Source organism: Amphiura filiformis, chromosome 8, assembly GCF_039555335.1.
Source record: "Amphiura filiformis chromosome 8, Afil_fr2py, whole genome shotgun sequence".
Classification (NCBI taxonomy): Eukaryota; Metazoa; Echinodermata; class Ophiuroidea; order Amphilepidida; family Amphiuridae; genus Amphiura; species Amphiura filiformis.
This window is the reverse complement of record NC_092635.1, coordinates 39,119,465-39,141,231: the sequence shown is the minus strand read 5'-3', so window position 1 is coordinate 39,141,231 and position 21,767 is coordinate 39,119,465. Positions and strand designations below refer to the sequence as shown.

The 21,767-nt window shown below is 36.9% G+C and overlaps 1 protein-coding gene across 1 annotated transcript in view; it reads right to left on the bottom strand.

The window, feature by feature from the left end:
- The window catches only part of LOC140159006 (CREB-regulated transcription coactivator 1-like), a 99,107-nt gene extending 88,460 nt beyond the window's left edge, over positions 1-10,647 (bottom strand). Inside the window, 3 exon segments of the mRNA XM_072182315.1 lie at positions 10,258-10,362; positions 10,539-10,614; positions 10,616-10,647. Of these exon segments, the coding sequence (XP_072038416.1) occupies positions 10,258-10,362; positions 10,539-10,614; positions 10,616-10,647 (213 nt within the window).
- Between the last annotated feature and the right edge of the window lie 11,120 nt (positions 10,648-21,767).

Below are 21,767 nucleotides of genomic sequence, written 5' to 3'. Positions count from 1 at the left end.
AAATGTTGATCTTTTGATGTTTGCTAAAAAGGCTACATTATTACAAATTGCATATGTTGCTTTGCCTTTTTTCTTAGATTCCTTTTTCTGTGGTGCACCGACATCTACCCAGGTAGCGCCCGGAGCTGGGAAATTTTGATCTTGAAATCCTCAATATACATTTCAATGTAGAGGACTGTGACATGTACATTTTTGGCACAAAGGTAAACAAAATATGCTTCACCTTCCATGTGATATGACATGTCTGACTTACTGAGCAACATATCTTCAACACTTCATGACCGAATAACAATACTTTTGCATATATTATTATATTAAACCTTTACAGGTACTCACCTTTTTCTGTACAAGCTAGCATCATTATTATAAACACCACTTTATATATCAAACATGTTATTTTAAAGTGACAACAGAAAAAGCTTTACTCAAAAGGTAAAAATAGAAAACATTCATGATCACAACAACATAATGAAAACAGGAAGAGAATAATATTTTGCATCATGCATACTGAAGGTAACTGTGACATGAAGATGGTGGTAGGCGCCACGGTGTCGACCTTTAACCCCCAACCCCACCCTCGTACAAACTGCTGCCAGCTTGCAAGACAGAAGAAGTGCGCCGAGATAATAGTGGCATAAATGCGGTACCAGCAGCTTGCAAGCATGATCTTCCACCAGCACCACAGATGTATGTAAAAATAAAGAGTGAATGATAGCGTTTTATAAAATTAGCAAAATTTAGATTGAAAATTGTTCATAAAAAATGTTAGTCAGAAAGAGAGAATATGATTAGAAGCCCAGTAGCAAAGATAGATCTTTTTTTCTGAGAGTAAAATAAAGAAATATTTCTTGAGGAGAGCGTAAGGAACCATGCCAAAGTTGTTAGTTTTACCGTCAATTACCTGGTTATGGGTATGGGCTACCACCGCCTGTGTATGGCAATTTGGCGGCGGCGTTTGCCAATTAGGCGCTTCAACTGGTTTTTGCACATGGAATGTAGTGGCACCTACCATCATAGGCTGCTGTATAGAAAAGAACAACAACGGTGGTTATAATGATAATCATGACAGTCAAGCAGGCTACATGTTTTGTGGTCATGGCATGCACACACAATAATCACACAGCAAAAAAGAAACAGCAAAAATCTCATCTATACTATAGATAATAAATATTAGTTATCCCAACTTCCCAAGCTTGCAAATCACTGTTTTAATACTTTCGCTTTGCTCCCGATATTGCCAAGCAGTGCTATGTTGCATCAAGGAGAACATCACATGATCACAAGCATGAAGAATTCTGCTATTCCTGTCCCTTCCGAGAACATGTATTTTTATTATGCACCCTCCTCCCAACTTAACCAAGCATAAGGGCCAACACCCATTCTCTTTTCTTTTAAATTTTATTTAGAGCATTTAGCAAGCATGATTGGCATTTCAAGTATCAAAATGTGTGTTCGTATGTTGTCTAATCATTGTTTTTGAGCACACACCTTCAAACCTTAATTTTTGGTTGTATTATAGTTAATTATCATTCTGATGATTGTTGTCAGAAATCACAGGATTTGTAATAATTATGAAGCAAAGAAAACTGCATAATGAAGGCACAATTGTTAATAGACCTGTTATCGATTGTCGTATGTGTCGTATTTTTGTCGATTTGGTCCTAAATCCGACACTTCACAAGAAATTGTCCTTTTTCGACACTTTACAAAACTCATCAAAAAAGAAAAAAGAAATTTCCATGCTATTTTGTCCAAATAAGCTTACCGTACGATCATGTTTTCATCAGAAATTCTAAAATTACCCCCCCCCCCCCGAAGTTAACCCGAACCCGGAAGTAGAATGAACCAGGAAGTGTGTTCTATCGACTTTTTCAGCATTTTTTTGATCTCATAACGAGTTTCGACACATGTCGATTGTCGTATTTTTTTCCCCCGACACAGTGTTGAATTAGAAATCATGTGTCGATAACAGGTCTAATTGTTAATCTACTGATTGAATCTGTTTAATGAAGGAACAATAAAAATTTAATGATAATCATGATATAATGAAAGCTGACATTAAATGAAGGAACAATTGAAAATTTACGGATTGATCATTGTTTGATCATCTTTTTACCCCTTTTTCTTTCATTACGGTACCTGTATTTTGTCATGTTTGGATAAAGTCTGTGCTACAGACTGTGTACCTACATGTATATTATCCATAGGTGCCCCTAGTTCATGGCATGTTCATGGCATGGTTTTATGTATTTGGGCTGTTATTTGCTATATTAGTGGAACCAATGTTTTTTTTTGCATCCTTAGACCTCAAATGATAAAAAATGTTATTTTTTTATATGCCCTTAGGGTTCCCACAAGGGGTCAATTATTGACTTTACTTAATGTTGTAATGTAATGTCCCGGTGCAGTACTTAGTTCGGGGGAATATAATGTATCGAATAAGTCAAATGGCAAAAATATCAAATATAGAGGTCAAAGTTTTAAAATGGTCCAATTGAAATTATCAAAACTGGTCTCAAAAAAGCCTCAACATAATCAATTTCAATTTTTATTTGTTCCCCTTAAATGTAAAAAAAAAACACATTTGGAGCCAAAATACTCGATTTGCAACGCAAAATTTTCGTAATTCTTAGCAGAGTTACTTATACCCGTCATCTTTTGATTCATTTAGAAATGGATGAACCATATTGGATCTACCATATGAAAGCTCTACATGTACACTTAGTCCGTTTCGAAAAGAGTAGGATAATGACACCTGCCCATCCAGTGGTGTAGCGTGGGTCTTCAAATTGGGGAGGGGGGGCACCAACCATGATGGGGGGGCCGGGTCTGATTGGGAGGGGGGCACAAGCCATTTTTCAGCAATTTTCCTGTGGGATTTTCTAATTGCTGCAATCGATCAGGGGGGATGTGCCCCTATGATACTATGCCATTGTGACCATCCCAAACCATCCTGGTGCTGTATGAGTATCCACACACACAATCTAAGGACAGTATTGACTGGAGCACCAGTATTAATAAAAAGGCTGCGTAATCTTGGAAATGGCACTCCATAAAAGTGAACAATGAACTTATGGTACATAAATTGATAACATTCACCTAAACATTATGTACACCTTGTTGCTTAATTTTGACAGCTAAGAATCAAATAACCTTGATCTCTTGTTCTTGGTGTGAATTTGAATGCTTAAATGGTACACAACTGCAGGGACTACCTTTTGAGGAGACTTGACTTGAGAGCAAGAGCAATTACTCTACTGCTCTCCTTAAATCTGATATAGAAGAGTGATTTTTAGCTCTCCTTAGTTGACCATTCTCTCCTTACATTCTATTGTAAATGCTCTAAACAGGTTACCTTGAAGGCTCCAGAAGAGCTATTTAATGCTCTCCTGTAAATTCCAAAAGACAGTCCCTGCAACTGACGTAATCCAAAGGGTGATTCCGCAGGGGTAGCACTAGGTTTTTAAAACCAGGGGTTCTGAAAACCCCTGAACCCACAGAAAATCCAAAATATGGGGACGCAAACCAAAAACCAGGGATTTTTTTTTATTTGCAACTGTTTTAGGAGCTTTCTATAGCCAGAACAGTGAGAACACCAACAACCCTTACCAAAAACGTAGTCCTGACCTAACCCTAACTCCAGCCTTTACCTCCTAAACCCCTACAATACCATCATGCTAATTAAATCCTAAAATTAAAATAATTCAAACCCTTAAAAACTGCAAATTTCTGAAAAATTACGATCACACTATGTGACTTTGTTGTGTAAAGTCAATCATTAATTGTCAATGGTGCAGAATTCAGCACCCCAAATATGACAGGCGCCCCTGTACTTGTATGAAAAGTTTCTATTTTGCATCCAAACTAAAAAAATAGCGCTGTGCACGCAGAAACGCAACTTAGCGCCACCACAGGACTGATTCCATGAAAACAGGGACAGGACCCAAAATACTCAGAACTCTACAAGTGCTACAATGGTAAATTTGGTGAAAGAGTTTGACATACATGCTTTTTTAAAATCATGGTCTATGCCCCAATGCAAGTTTACCATAAATTTTCTTCAAAAAACCTGGTTTTATAGCATGTTTTTTGTTTTGTTTTTTGCAATACTGTTTGTCCAATTAACTTAGAGAGCCTGTTTTTATTACTTAAAAATAATATTTGTTTTGAAAAGACCTTTCTCTGAAGAAAATATTTGTTTGATAATAAAAACGGAGTCTCTACGTTAGTTGGGCAGAGAGTAGGATTTAAATTTTAATTTAATTATTTTCTGTGATTTTTCTTATGTACTGTACAGTACATGTTTCATATCTCAATTTGTTCATATCTTTATTCTTTATCCATGGGCGGACAAAGTGTAATGCGAGCAACTGTAATGTGAGTAACAACTAACAATACTTTTCTCCTCTATCTGTTACACTTAAGTTATTCCATCCTTATTTAAACTTCAATGTACCGGTATAAACTCAACTGATTATAACACACTTTGTTTGAGGAAACTTTTGAATTGAAATCATGCCTATTTTTTGCATGCTTTTTTGAATAAATTTATTAATGCAATTAACCAGTTTCTCATCAGTGTCATGGAGAGGATTCAGGACTTTCTATACCATTCTAAAGGTCAAAGCCTTGATTGTTAGGTTTGTTACCAAAACAATTGAAATTTCAGCAAGGGAAATTAATTAAAAACCACATACCGTATTGTTTGCAATAAACGCCCCGGGGCGTTGCATTTTTCCAAAAGGGGGGCGTTTATTGGAAGTGAATTGTCAGTGAAAAAAGCTTAAAAATCGTGTTCAATTTCCCGATGGTGCTCCTATTAAAAGGAGGGATTTACGACTATACATGATGGCGGCGCCCACGGAAAAGGATATTTTCGTGGGAAATACAACAAAATTACACCTGTAAGTGCATGGAATTAGTGAAATTCTACCATAATTAGGCAATGAAATGGATGGGAGTTGAGTCATGTAATAGGTTTTGTCCATCAATTTAGCGATCGTGACTGACATGACTGATGCAAGTTTTAAGCTTACCTACACGATATGTCATGGAAATGTTCGCATTTTTGTCAATTTTTCACAGAAAAATTGGAGGGGGGGGGGCGTTTATTAGAGGGGAGCGTTTATTACAAACAATACGGTATTACTGAATGTAAAGAAGCGTATTCCGAATATCATGGAATTGATGTGCCGGTCGGGATTTGTGTTTATTTGTTCAGTTTCCTCTTGTAGCGAGCAATTGTACCCCATTGTGTTTAATTCGTTCTTGTGTAGGATACATACATTGTAGCCCTATTACCGACTTTATTTATCATGGAATTGCCCAATACCATTATTTCCATAATTTAAAAATTGGCAAAATTGGGGATTCCACTAATTCTAATTTATAAGGCCTACATTATGTAAACTGTACAGTATACATTTCATACATGTAATATGTCCATTGTCCAAATTTTAGGTTGATTCAGAAGCTAGAGAATGTGATTGGCTCATACAGGCCTACATTGTAAAGTTTCTAATGCAATAATGAGGAAAAGGTCAATGTTTTTAGGGCAATATCATAGCTCAAATTGTGTACCTGATGATTACACAATGTCACTTCTCTGAATCTAAGAAACTACTGGCGCCTAGTAGAATGTGATTTTGGAATGGCTTCAATATATGATGGCTTTTCTAACACTGGGGACTACCCGGTACTTTACCGACTACATTTTCTACAGGAATGCAACAAAATGTAGTGATCCTGATCAAAAGATGTTCAACACTAAAAATATTTAGATAGAACACATTATTTGTACATGACTTGTGACATGTACAGTTTGTACACTGAATGTTGACATGAGAAATTTGGAATAAAACTCTTCAACAAAAATTGTCACATCCCAATTATCCCACATAGTTTGTCCATGGCTGGGAGATGATTAGATAAAATTGTATTGTACAGGTCATCTAAAAAATGATTAGTAATGATGGCCACTTTATGAAACATAGATCTCAGTACTAATAATTGAATGTTTTGTGAATGCTTTGTCACATACAATAACATTAAGGGGTACTACACCCATTGATTTTTTTGTACATGTTTTTGCATTTTGTGAAGAAATTTAAAAAAAAAAAAATTGGACAAAGTGGTATGCAAAATGAAGGGGCAAATCTTCTCGTTTATTGGTGGCATCAGTATCAACGTAGCTTACATGCTTTTAAAAGTAGAAGCCAAAAGGTGGTACATCACTGATGATTTAAATTCACTTCATTTTGGAAAGCTTACTATCAACGGATTTCGTTATAACAAAGGATTTAATGTATTCTATTCATGTACCCTACTTGAACATGTTGAATAGAATAAATTATGGTTTGTTATGAAACACGCATCTGAGTTACTAGGATACAGTAAACAAAAAATATATAGGGCTAAAATGACTTACTAAAATGGTTTAAAAGCACTTTGTATGTAGATATATTTTATAAGTTCAGGACATGAGGTGATGAACATATTTATGTACTTCCAGGGGTCGAAATAAGCGATAGCCCGATAGCCATGGCTATTAGGTTTTCTGTCGGGCTATTGGGTTTTATCTCCATGTAGCCCGTCGGGCTACAGGGGTTTTCATGCGCGCAGAAAAATGAAAACATGTGAAAGAAAAATAAAAGCTTCGATCTCTAATATTTACGGCCTGTCCAGAAATTATGTAACATAAAATGCAATGTAACAACATTTGTTGAAGTGAAGTCACCGTAGCATTGTAACATAATTTAAAAATAGAAATAAAATACACTCCACCGACATAATTACACAGATTGCGATATTGTCTAGAACCACTGCTGCTAAGTTATTGCAGTGCTGAATGATGACACGTACATGAGTTGGAAAATTTTCTAATTCTAGGGATCGGAAAGAAATGCTTTGTGGGTGGTGTGTAGAGATATGCCATCGGTGAAATACGACACAATGATCGGCCGTAAAAGAAAAAAATGACAAAAAGTTACCCTTGAATTATGTTTTATAGTCATCATACTCCGGTAATTCAATAAATATCATAATATTTGGCCTAAACTTGAACTCATTTGCAATGAAATGTCATTTTTATTGAGAAATGCATGGGTTCCATGTGGTGTCAATGGTGTTGAATTCTGCACTTTGCAAGTTTACTGCATTTTGTGGAATTCGCGAACTTTTATGGCATAAAGCAACACATTTATAGTAAGTAAACTGCTTGGGAACTTTCTTAAAAAGTGAGATAGTTGGTTACAGACGAGAATCGTGGCGTGAAAAGCGAGATCACATTTTTTGCCGGGCTTTAACTATTTATACCATGAATCTATACCGGTAACACATCATTGTAACCAAAATCACAAAATCTGATACCAATTAATTAAAACGGTACATTCAATACTTGACACATTCAAGATTAAGAACCCTTCATTTTAGGATTTGAGCGCATATTTTAACATTTTCAGGGGTTCAGGGTTCTGAGAACCCCTGGTTTTAAAGCCTAGTGCTACCCCTGATTATCAGGCATGAGAATTTTCAGTTTAAAAACTGAATTCAGTTTTTTTTATAGTCAAAATTTCCGCAACTTTATTTAATTTCAGCCTGTTTTTGGTACTTTTTGCCCAATTTCACGCGCATTTTCAGTTTTTTCAGTTTTTTTTAGGAAAGTGCAGTCTCATGCCTGGATTATGGAGGGTAAGGGTTACTCACTAATAACTGAATATTTGAACAAACGATTGGTTTGAATTGTGCGAAAACAATGTCTTTTTCAGGGCTATTGAATTTCCTTCAGGGCTATCAGAAAAAATGGCTAGATAGCCCGGATGGCTATCAGGAAATGGTCCCTTATTTCTACCCCTGTACTTCATAAATTTGCAAGAAAAAAAAGAAGAGGGGTACTGATGAAAATCAGGGTATTATTCCCCCTTAAAGCCATTCCAAAAATCACATTCTACCAGGTGCCAGTTTCTTAGATTCGGAGGACTAACATACTAAACATAACATAACAGAAAACTTTTGGTGCGCTGTTCCTTATGATTGACATGCTCGTAGCGCTTACATGGATCCGTGGAAGCTAAATAAGCAGAGGTGTGGCCCAAGAGGTGTTGAGGGGCAGTGCCCTGGTGGGTGGGTCGGGGCAAAGCGCCAAGGCATTATTAGCCAGAGGGGTGTCCAGGTGTCATTTGGACGCCCTGTTTTCAATTTGGATACCCTAAAATTCTGATTTTTATAATGGAGTGAATAGGAAGTGGACACCCTGATTTTGTAGAATAAGGTATTTTTGACCATTTTGACACCCCAAAGACACCCCTCTAATGCCTTGCAAAGCGCCCCTGAAGCTGAAGCATTTTCAAGGATGGAGACCACATTTTCCACATTGTGTTGATTTCTTTAACAAAATTCATCCCTTTTTTGTTGAATTACTACACTAAATTTTATTCCAATTGGAAGCAAAACAATTATCGGTATATAATTCATAAATATATCCCACATCGACTTTAAATGCTCATAACTTTAAAACAAAGGCCCAAATATGAAATGTTGAAGCAAGAGGAGGTAGAGCTCTTTTTAAAATACTGGTACATGACCGTACATCTTTCCTAAGCTCCACCATGATCCAACAGCCCCATTGAAGGCCAACTGTTTATTGGGATAAGTCTAAGCCTTTGAAATGTTATTGAATGGTGAGAATATTGCCATGAGGTGAAATATGGACTGTTCCATTCAACAAGGCTTTTTGGAACAGTTCATATTTCGCCAAATACATTCAATATTTGTTTTATACCGTACTGTATATAAGTTCCCTTTCTTCCACTTAATTTTATAAATCACCAGGAAAACAAAATAAATTAAAAATATTTAAATGTTTAGGCCTATCTATTTTAGAAGCAAAACATCCGCATCTTATGATCTATAATTGGCGAGTCGAGGTGGAAACCTTGCACGTATATCAGCATTGAACGTTTACACTGAGCAAAATCTACATGATTTTAATGTGGTTTACAATTTTTTAATGTGGTTTACAATTTGATACAATCCACAAATGTGCTGGACACTGGACTGGACAGTATTGAAACAATGCGCATATGAATTTTATGATGCACACACTTGCACTTTTAATCAGAATCAATGTAATAACCACATGCAACTGGTCCCACCACTGTAAGAAATTGTGCATACATGCAGGAAACTTTCTCATTTGTGAGTCTCTGTGATGAAAGGCTACATAGCTAGGCCATCGAACACTGTAACACCACAGCACAGAGTCACAGTACCGTACTTACGATTCTAAAATATGACACCACGCAGACTGAACAAATCACACACTAGATTGCATTTGGAATGGTCAAGGGTCATGCAACAATTTGTGGAAATCCTTATAGAATACCTTACTGCTGTTAATAGTTTTTATTGGAGGTCTTTTAAAGAATGACCTGTAGACATGTAGGATATTCTAGAGGATAAACTTTAGAGATAGCTTTTGTCTTGACACATCCATGCATCTGAAAAATTATTATTCAAATTCAATGCAAACACTGGTACCTTAAACTGAAAATTTCCAGAATGTGTGTTGCAAATTACAATCTTCATGTATCACATTCAATGTTGTTATTAACTGTTATAAATGTGAATTATTATGAATTAATTCCTCTATGACTAGCCTGTATCCAAGTCTTGTAACTCAACTTAACTTGCTATGATACAATCACAACCAGTGTCCGAAATAGGGAAAATATGGAGGTTGTCCCGAGGACAACCAAAGCATAAATTCTGCTTGTCCTCAAAACATTCATTTTGGTTGTCCCCAAAATGTGTCATATTTAAGAGGTAAAATATAGTGGTTGTCCAGAGGATAAGTACATATCTCAATATAGTTGCCCCCAGTGATTTTTGGACAAGAGGACAAGAGGATAAGTGCTTCTTTCAAATCAAACACTGATCACAACACAAACAAAGTCAAATCCAGACTTCAGACTCCAACAACACCAATTAACTCCAATTAATTATACATTTCAGATACTGTAATTTGTAAAGACTTCTGCTATCAACAAATGTTACAATCACAAAATCATGCAAGGGATATGGGTAATTTACACCTGACACAAGTATATGCATAAGTTTTTCATCATGCATATAGACTTGTGTATTGACAGTACACTATCCATGGCAGCCATTACTGAACAAGCCATGTCATGTACACACACAGTATAGTAAACACACAGAATGTCAAATGACCTGCTCTCAATCATGCAGTTATCTTACCTGCAAATCTATCGAATTGTTGAGTTGATTAACATTGGGTAATGATCCACCTCTATATGCTCCTAATGTTGGTGCTAATTGTAGATGATGTGATTTATGTTGCGGCTGCAAAAACACGGTAGAAAAAGAAAATTATATGTGAAGCTTCTGTGGAAAATAATACATACAACGCAGTGTCCAATGGCCATGCACTGCCACTGTGTACGAGAAAATAATTTGGGTCGAACTACCCTCTGAAAAAGGGCTAATTGTACGGCATTTTAACATTATCAGATACTCACCCTTGCCACTTTTGAAACCTCATTCATAATCTGTTCAAAAGCAGCCGTTTCTTCGGCTTGCTTTTGGTTATGAAGGGATTTTCTCGCTAAATTTACGCGGGCTCGACATGATGGCTGCCTATCCCTTTTGCACTATGTTGTCATTTACCGAGTTTTGCTTCGCAGGGGGTCAGGGATATTGACCAATCACGGAAGCCGTTATAACGCGTGATGGCACACAGGTAGTCTACCGAAAGTGGACTGTGTTATTTTTAGCTCACATTGACTGCTGCATTGAGCTGAGGTACCATGTTACCAAAATTAGCTCTAACTTCAAAAGCAAGCCGCAATTATCGGGGCAAACCACCAACATTATTATGTAATTTTATTTTCTACATGGGGATCTGCTTAGACAGCCCTAGATTTTATTTATTTTTCATACTTGCATTTTACTAACAAATCCAGCCAGGGAAAAAAATTAAAGCAATTTAATTTTACATGAGCTTTACATGATTGATAGGCCTATGGTCAGAGTTCTGTGCATTTCATAAAATCAATATATCAATGGTGGTGATGGGGGGGTGAAAGATAATAAAAGCTCCTTGTCAATCCCAACGCAGTAGGCCCTACGATTTCCGTCAAATTTATATAATTTTGTTATTATTATTATTATTACTCAAAATTCTGTAAGCCTATTAATGATAAAATTAATGAACAGGAAAGTTCACTGTTCATTTTAAGGGATCTGGAATGAGCGTTTTGAGCGTTTCGACGGTAATTTTTGTGGGACATGAGAGCACATCAGACATATTGAATTGCATTCTGAATAGGCCTACGAAGAATGTCTTTCTGATATCAAATAATTTTCATTTTTTGAAATTCACAATAACATACAAATTTTATGACAAATTATTAAAATTTGACATTTCTCACATTTTTGATATACAGTCCTTGAAGAAAATTTTATAAATCTAATGATATATTCTTAAAGTGTATGTAGCTGGGAGAAAAGCCGACGATCAATTGAAAATTTTGACTTTTCATATTGAAGATATGGATTTTTTCCCAAAAGACCTAATTTTTTGGTGTGTTTTGGAAAAAAAAATCCATATCTTCAATAGGCCTACGATCGAACGGTCAAAATTTTCAATTGATCGTCGTCTTTTTATCCCACCTACATACACTTTAAGTATATCATTAGATTTATAAAGTTTACTTCGAGTAGGCCTATTGTTAAATATCAAAAATCAATTTTAATCATAAAATGTGTATTACATTTCGAATTTCAGATTGTCCTTCTGATACACTATTAATTATTATTGTATAAAATGTTAGTTGGAAAAAAAAAGAAAAATGTTCAATATGAAGGCCCAATTGAAGCAGTTTGCAGTTCATTTTAAGGGTAGGGCCTATTTTTGGGTAAGCCTACTTAGACCATTCACGGGGGGGGCATTTGATGATATTGTGTGCCCCCCCCATCCCAAAATGTGGAGGGACATGCCCCACCCCTATCTCCCCGGATTAACGCCCGTATTGGTCGCAGTTGTGAAACAAACTTGGGAATTGAGTTATTTTGGTAGAGCCCTTCCTCCCCGTACGATTTGAAAAAATCTGACCACCTACCTTTAGCCTACTCTTGTATGAAAAATCACGGGGGTCAGTGAATGTGGGACCGCTGAAAATTGGGTCATTTGGGTGCCATTGACTTTCTGTCAAATTGTGCAAAAGTTTGCGAAAATTTGCAATTTTGAAAAAATTGTAATTTGTTCAAAGAAGCTTCAAAATGTGCGAAGCGCGCAAAAAGTTGCAGATTTGGTGTAAATTTCTAAAGAAAAAAAAAAAGGGTAGGGCCCTATTGTTCAGGCAAATGACGCGTGTACCGTTGCATTTTTAAGCCGAAATAATTGGGATAAATTCTCATATGGGGAATTAAATTGCTCTACTTTTCCTACAAACACTACCAATCTTACCGAATCCATTTAAGTGAAAGATGGTCAGATGGAACATTATATTTTTGTTTCATAACTTATAAACACTACAAACGGCCTACCAAAAAATCGGGTGTTGAAAGAAATTGTGATTTTATTTTAAGAAAACTGAGAGGGGTATCACTTTAACATGTTTAAGAAGCAAAATAATTCATGTGTTGTCCTACAAATAAAACCGCTATGCATAGTTCCAATTAACTGTAAATTCAGACATGTTTAAGACCCCTTTTCCAGCATCGCTGTCACCCAAAGACCCCATATTTTTTTCGAACACATGCTCGGTCACCAAAGACCCCTCCATTCTTTCTGTTACCCAAAGACCCTTATTTTTAAATTGAACAGCAACTTTCATTTTATGACTGATTTTGTTATTCATTTTGAAATAACAAAGCAAATTGAAACCATTTACAACTAGAAATTCAATGTTCGAGGCTTCTTTTGGCTCTCACCCAAACATGCCAAAGATCCCATTTAGTCACCCAATGCTCCCCTAATTTAGGTCTAAACGGTCCGTCTCAGCTCTTACTCAATGACTCCATATTTTGTACATTTTACTCTCACCAAATACCAAAAATTGTGCTCCCACCCAATGACCCCATATTTTTTTACCTAGCCGGGACACCGGCTAGGTCTTGTGATGCTATCGGATCTTTCTTCTTACCTAGCCGGGACACCGGCTAGGTCTTGTGATGCTATCGGATCTTTCTTCTGCTTCTTTCTGCTTCTTCTTCTGGCAACAGATTTCAAAATGCTTCTTCTCCTACATGTTACATCCTACAATGACGTCACTTGCACATATGCATCGGCTATATCCAGTGTCTATAGGATGTTCACAAATTTGGGGTCAAAGGTCATTAAGGGGTCATTTCCGGTATAAAACCAAATATCTTCAAAATGCTTCTTCTGCCACAAATTACATAGTACGATGATGTCACTTACACATATGCATCGGCTATTACAGGTACAAAAAAGTTATTCTCCGATTTTGGGTCAAAGGTCATTAAGGGGTCATTTCCGGTCTGAAAGCTAAAAATATTCAAAAAATCACTGTTTTTACAAATTACATAGCAGAGTGTTGTCATTAGCTACTAACCAGGGTCTTTGGGGTGTCTACAGTTTTGGGGTCAAAGGTCATTAAGGGGTCGCTTCCGGTCAAAAACCAAAAATCATCAAATATGTTCATTTTTTTTAACCTCAAAACGTAACCAGACCAGAGTAACATAAACTTCATATATGCATTAGTGTTACTCGATGTATGCACGGTATTTTTATTAATTTGGTCAAAGGTCATTTAAACGTCATTTCCGGTTTGAAGCTAAATAACTTCAAGAATTTTTATCTCCATAACTAAGCATAGTAGATTTTTTTAATTTAAACTGTAACAATGCATTTTCTCGGTGTATATAAGGTTTTTTTAATATTGGGGTCAAAGGTCATTAAGGAGGTCAAAACGTCAAATTTGCACAAAAAAAATGTTTAAAATAACGGAAAAATAGCTGTATCTCAGCCTATGGAAGACGGATAAAGCCTCTACATGCTACAGTGATGCACCATTAAGGGCTGGGGTATGAACGTTTGGACAGTATTTATTTTGGGACATTAGAGCACATCAGACATATCGAATTGCATTCTGAATACGAAGAATGTCATTCTGATATCAAATAATTTAGATTTTTGAAATTCGCAATTTAATACACATTTTATGGCAAATCATTAAAATTGATATTTTTGATATTTAACAGTACTTGAAGTAAACTTTATAAATCTGATGATTTATACTTAAAGTGTAGCCTATGTAGGTGGGATGAAAAGCCGACGATCAATTGAAAATTTTGACCTTTCGTATTGAAGATATGGATTTTTTTTTCCAAAACACTAAAAAAATTAGGTCTTTGTGGGAAAAAAATCCATATCTTTAATATGAAAGGTCAAAATTTTCAGTTGACCGTCGGCTTTTCCTCCCTGCTACATACACTTTAAGAATATATCATTGAATTTATATAATTTACTTCGAGGACTGTTATATATCAAAAATTTGAAAAATATCAAATTTTTATAATTTGTCATAAAATTTGTATTATGTTGTGATTTAAAAAAAATGAAAATTATTTGATATCAGAAAGACATGCTTCGTATTCAGAATGCAATTCGATAGGTCTGAGGTGCTCTCATGTCCCACGAAAAATACTGTCGAAACGCAATTAACGCTCATTTTGGATCCCTTAATGGTGTGAGATGTCCATAATAGCCGGTCAAAGGTCAAACTTTAAGTTAAGACTGGCATTTCCGGCCCCAGCTAGGTCCAGATCTGTAACCAGATCTAGTTACCTAGCCGGGACACCGGCTAGGTCTTGTGATGCTATCGGATCTTTCTTCTTTCTTCTTCTGCTTCTTTCTTCTGGCAACAAATTTCAAAATGCTTCTTCTCTTACATGTTACATCCTACAATGACGTCACTTGCACATATGCATCGGCTATATCCAGTGTCTATAGGATATTCACAAATTTGGGGTCAAAGGTCATTAAGGGGTCATTTCCGGTATAAAACCAAATATCTTCAAAATGCTTCTTCTCCTACATGTTACATCATATAATGACGTCACTTTCACATATGCATCGGCTATATCCAGTGCCTATAAATTATTCACAGAATTTGGGTCAAAGGTCATTAAGGGGGTCATTTCCGGTCTGAAAGCTAAAAATATTCAAAAATCACTGTCTTTACAAATTACATAGCAGAGTGTTGTCATTAGCACACATGCATTGCTACCAACCAGGGTCTTTGGGGTGTCTACAGTTTTGGGGTCAAAGGTCATTAAGGGTCGCTTCCGGTCAAAAACCAAAAATCATCAAATATGTTCATTTTTTTATATCTCAAAACGTAACCAGACCAGAGTAACATAAATTTCATATATGTATTAGTGATACCTGATGTATGCACGGTATTTTTATTTTTTGGTCAAAGGTCATTTAGACGTCATTTCCGGTTTTAAGCTAAATAACTTCAAGAATTTTTATCTCCATAACTAAGCATAGTAGATTTTTAAATTTAAACTGTAACAATGCATTTTCTCGGTGTATATGAGGGTTTTTTTATATTTGGGTCGAAGGTCATTAAGGAGGTCAAAACGTCAAATTTGCAAAAAAATGTTTAAAATTACGGAAAAGTAGCTGTATCTCAGCCTATGGAAAACGGATAAAGCCCCTACATGCTACAGTGATGCACCATTAATGGTGTGAGATGTCCATAATAGCCGGTCAAAGGTCAAACTTTAAGTTAAGACTGGCATTTCCGGCCTGGAGCTAGGTCCAGATCTGTAACCAGATCTAGTTTCTTCTTTCTTCTGGCAACAAATTTCAAAATGCTTCTTCTCCTACATGTTACATCCTACAATGACGTCACTTGCACATATGCATCGGCTATATCCAGTGTCTATAGGATATTCACAAATTTGGGGTCAAAGCTCATTAAGGGGTCATTTCCGGTATAAAACCAAATATCTTCAAAATGCTTCTTCTCCCACAAATTACATAGTACAATGATGTCACTTACACATATGCATCGGCTATAGCCAGTGCCTATAAATTATTCAAAGAATTTGGGTCAAAGGTCATTAAGGGGGTCATTTCCGGTCTGAAAGCTAAAAATATTCAAACAATCACTGTTTTTACAAATTACATACCAGAGTGTTGTCATTAGCACACATGCATTGCTACCAACCAGGGTCTTTGAGGTGTCTACAGTTTTGGGTTCAAAGGTCATTAAGGGGTCGCTTCCGGTCAAAAACCAAAAATCATCAAATATGTTCATTTTTTTATATCTTAAAACGTAACCAGACCAGAGTGACATAAACTTCATATATGCATTAGTGTTACCCGATGTATTCACTGTATTTTTATTTTTTTGGTCAAAGGTCATTTAGACATCATTTCCGGTTTTAAGCTAAATAACTTTAAGAATTTTTATCTCCATAACAAAGCATAGTAGATTTTTTTTATTTAAACTGTAACAATGCATTTTTGTAGTGTATATGAGGTTTTTTTTATATTGGGGTCAAAGGTCATTAAGGAGGTCAAAACGTCAAATTTGCAAAAAAATGTTTAAAATTACGGAAAAGTAGTTGTATCTCAGCCTATGGAAGACGGATAAAGCCCGTACATGCTACAGTGATGCACCATTAATGGTGTGAGATGTCCATAAACTTTAAGACTGGCATTTCCGGCTCCGGCTAGGTCCAGATCTGTAACCAGATCTAGTTATATTTTGCTCTCACCGAATTCCCCTACTGTCAAACTGTCAAAGTGTCAGCCCTACTCTCTAAACATATGCAGCAAACACAAAACGTTTTCGACATCATTCGCAAAAGGTTGTCAGAAAACGTTTAAATGCCGGGTTATATAAAGGTTATATTAAGGGTATAAAACGTTTTCATAACATCAAAAAACATTTTTTGATAATCTACTGCCCAGCAAACACAAAATGTTTTACAGAAAACGTTTAAATGTCGGGTTATATAAAGGGTATATACAAACGTTTTGCTATAACATTCCAAAAACATTTTTGAAAACTTGATACAAAACATTCTAAACAGAATGTTATTTTGGGGTTGAACAAATATTTTGCGAAAAAGATTTGCCCAAAATGTTTGCAATAACGTTTTAAAAACGTTTTCATGACCTTTATATAACCCGACATTTAAATGTTATTAAAACGTTTTGGTAAAAACATTTTAAGAACATTTCTGTGTTTGCTGGGTGCAAATATTTTAACATAATGTTATTTAAGTGAAGTGAATTTAAGTGAATTTTATATTGAAGTGCGCCCTACACCCCGAGACGTTTGCACTCAATATTGAGACAAATAAAGGGGACACACACGAGGATTGGTATGGGTTCTCTGTTAAGGCCAAAAAAATTGTCTGCTTGTCCATATATCACTTTCAGAAGTTGGGTCGGTCGGTCGGTCGGTCGGCCTGTCGGTCGGGAAAAGTTTTTTTTTCTTTTTTTTTCCAAGTACCAAAAGTATTAATGTGAAATACCTGCTTGTACGAGTATATACAATAATATAGACAGCATTGGCTGTATACAGTAATTTGATGCTGTCTTCAGTAGACAGCATCTGGTTGTACGAATTTGATGCTCAGTCTTCAGTGACAGCATCTGGCTGTATACAGTAATTTGATGCTGTCTTCAGTAGACAACATCTGGCCGTATAATTTGATGCTGTCTTTAGTATAGACAGCATCTGTTTGCATACAGTAATTTGATGCTGTCTTCAGTAGACAGCATCTGGATGTATACAGTAATTTGATGCTGTCTTCAGTAGACAGCATCTGTTTGTAGGCCTATACAGTAATTTGATGCTGTCTTCAATAGACAGCATCTGGATGTATACAGTAATTTGATGCTGTCTTCAGTAGACAGCATCTGGTTGTATACAGTAATTTGATGCTGTCTTTAGTAGACAGCATCTGTTTGTATACAGTAATTTGATGCTGTCTTCAGTAGACAGCATCTGTTTGTACAGTAATTTGATGCTGTCTTTAGTAGACAGCATCTGTTTGTATATTAGTAATTTGATGCTGTCTTTAGTAGACAGCATCTGTTTGTATACAGTAATTTGATGCTGTCTTCAGACAGCATCTGTTTGTATATTAGTAATTTGATGCTGTCTTCAGTAGACAGCATCTGTTTGTATACAGTAATTTGATGCTGTCTTTAGTAGACAGCATCTGTTTGTATACAGTAATTTGATGCTGTCTTTAGTAGACAGCATCTGTTTGTATACAGTAATTTGATGCTGTCTTTAGTAGACAGCATCTGTTTGTATACAGTAATTTGATGCTGTCTTTAGTAGACAGCATCTGTTTGTATATAGTAATTTGATGCTGTCTTTAGTAGACAGCATCTGTTTGTATACAGTAATTTGATGCTGTCTTTAGTAGACAGCATCTGTTTGTATACAGTAATTTGATGCTGTCTTTAGTAGACAGCATCTGTTTGTATACAGTAATTTGATGCTGTCTTCAGTAGACAGCATCTGTTTGTATACAGTAATTTGATGCTGTCTTTAGTAGACAGCATCTGTTTGTATACAGTAATTTGATGCTGTCTTCAGTAGACAGCATCTGTTTGTATACAGTAATTTGATGTTGTCTTTAGTAGACAGCCAGAGGATGTTTAAAGACATTCCCACAACCCAATGGGGTTTCTGACCGTGTATGTCTGGCTTTTGTACACATGTGGTACAGTTGACCATACCTTGCATTAGGATTGTGTGCAAATATCTGGTGTTTTCATCCTATTATTTAACATTCAAAACATCGAGACTTAGGAATAAAATTAATGCAGTGGGACAATATGAATGTTTCCTGTAAGAAACTCAAATATCAGTCCTAAGTCTCAATTATTAGCTCGTTGGCTGCAGTTTTAAAATGACCATTTTGTGTGTGTGGCAATGGGGACTTTGCCTTTAAAATTAGGTTATATTGATCAAATTTCCCAATCATAGTGCATTGTAGGAATGCCTTTAAGCCTCCTCTGGTAGACAGCATCTGGTTGTATACAGTAATTTGATGCTGTCTTCAGTATAGACAGCATCTGTCTGTCTATGTATAGGCATATCAGTAATTTAATGCTATTTCAAACGCATGAAAACAACTCCAAAAAGCTATGACGTCAGTAGACTTACCTTTACCAACCCACTGATCATGCATGCTGATTGTAGAAGAGATTGGTGGTACTTTTGAACCCCTGCTTCAACTGGAGCCTGATGTAGAAGACCCGTGGGCTAAGTTCAGAGACACCACAAGCAAAATTACTGAAGAATCAGTTGGTATTAGGAGGGCTCGCCAAGTGGGATTGCCTGAAGTAGTCTGGAAGATGTGCCACTTAAGAAGAAAAGCTAGAGTCTTGATGTTAAACAACCCCTCATCTCCAAACAAGAACTGCTATCGGAAGCTGAACAAAGGGGTCAAATATCAAGTGAAGCCGTGGAAAAAAGCTTCTTGAACATGTTGAAAAAGACGTTCAAGAAATAGAAGAAGCCCATGCAAAGAACAAAAGCCATGATCTCTTCAAGAAAGTCACTAAACTAGCAAGTGATAAAGCCAAAGTTCAATCTGCAGCCAAAGACAAACTTGGTTCACTGAAAACAGCCCCATAACGAAGTGCTTGGAGGAATACTTCAGTAAACATCTGAATACAGAATTCCCCAGAGACTGTAATATAGGCCTACTTAACTCCATCCCGGAGCCTGTTAACCCCGCTACAGCAAGTTTGCCCTTTTCAGTAGATGAAGTTGAAGAGGCCATCAAGAAGCTAAAACAACATAGCGTGTGGTTGGAATAAGATCTCAGCAGAATTGTTGAAAGCAAATGTTTTTGAAGATCATCAACACCGCCTGGGCTGAAGGAAAAATCCCCGAAGACTGGAGTATACTCCAGTCTTCGGGGATTTTTCCTTATAAGGTCTAATAACCCCTGTGTACAAAAAGGGCGACACACTGGACACAGCAACTACAGAGCTATTACTCTCCTGTCAACTCCGGGAAAAGTATTCTGTGGGATGGTTCTTAACCGAATACAAGGAGTTACAGAGGCACCTCAGATGCGGTATTTACAGTACGCCAAATCTTTGAAAAGGCTAAAGAAAGACGCATGGAAATACACTGGAACTTTGTAGACTTCAAAGCAGCATTTGACACCATGTGGAGGGAGGCCCTTTGGAAATGTCTGCGATCAGTAGGAGTAGATACCAAACTGGTGAACCTCATTGCAAAAATGTATGAGCAAACCAAATGCTTTGTCGTGGTAAATGGAAAGATCACCGATTGGATTGAAGTCCTAGTTGGTGTTAGACAGGAATGTCTTCTCCCACCATGCCAATCTATATCTGGAGTTTGTCATGAAGGACATCCAAAATTTAGGCTCAGGTGTGCAGATGGGTGACATGTGCATTAACAATATCCGATATGCAAATGACACCTGACTCATGGATATGGACTTTGAGAACCTGCAAACTTCCACTAATGAATTTGAAAAAGCATGCAGCAGCCTGGGAATCAAAAATTAACCCAACAAAATGCAAGATCATGTCTGACGATCCAAGAGATATCATGCTGAACCAAATGCCCATTGACAAAGTAAATAACTTCGTCTTTAGCACTGTGCCCCCAGTATAGAAGAGGTTATTAAACGTCGCACAAAGTTGGCAACGTGATGGCTTTCCACAACTTCCTGTCCTCCATTGCTGTGTTGATGTCTGCTGCCTCCAGACTAGTGTCATCTTCCAGAATGTCAATGTAGGTCAGAGCAGGTCTTCCAGGTTTCCGCCTCCCATGATTGGGTGTCCAATGAACCATTTTTGATGCGGGCTCATCACTTCTGGAACAGTGGCCAGCAAACCGGGTTCTTCTTTCCCTGATCTTGTGGCTTAGTTTGGGAAGATATCGATAGGTCTGCATTTGACATATGTTCCTTCCAATGCACATTCAGAACAGTTCTTAGCATGCGGGTGTAACAGCCATCCAGACCCTTTGCATCTATAAAGCAGCACCGACTCCACTGTTGCAGCAAAAATTCGAAGTTTGAAACTCCTGGTAAGAGTTGACCTCCAGATTTTCTTAAATTTACTGCAAGCCCTCCATGCTGCTGCTTTACGTAACTTTACATCCCTTTCTGTGCTTTTCATCCAAGCGCCTAGGTATTTGAAGTCATCTACCTCCTCTAGTACTACACCCTCATTTGTTGTGATGCTTTCACTCCTGTTATTGTAGGACATATACTTTGTTTTACTTCCATTCATCTTCAGTCCCACTTAAGCAGCTGAAGTCTCCACTCTATGAAGTAGTTCTTGTGCTTGGTGTATTTCCTCAGACAACAGTGCAATGTCGTCAGCAAAATCAAAGTCTGTCACCACGACTGGGCCAACTCTCCTACTTCAATACCTATTCTCAGTGTGCAAAGTCGAGGACAATCACAAACATGTACGGGGCGAGGGTATCCCCATGAAGTACTCCTGCTAAGATTTCAAACAATTCTGTCTCGCCATCTGGTGATATTACTTTGGCTTTTGTGTTTGGGTACATTTTGCCAATAGCTTCAACAATGAGTTCCGGAATACCGTAGGCATGGAGTATCTTCAACATCTTGCCTCTATGGATGGTTCAACATCTTGCCTCTATGGATGGTATCGAAAGCTTTCTTGAAGTCGATGAATGTTATTATCGCTGGCAGGTTATGCGCCTTTACCTCTTCAATCA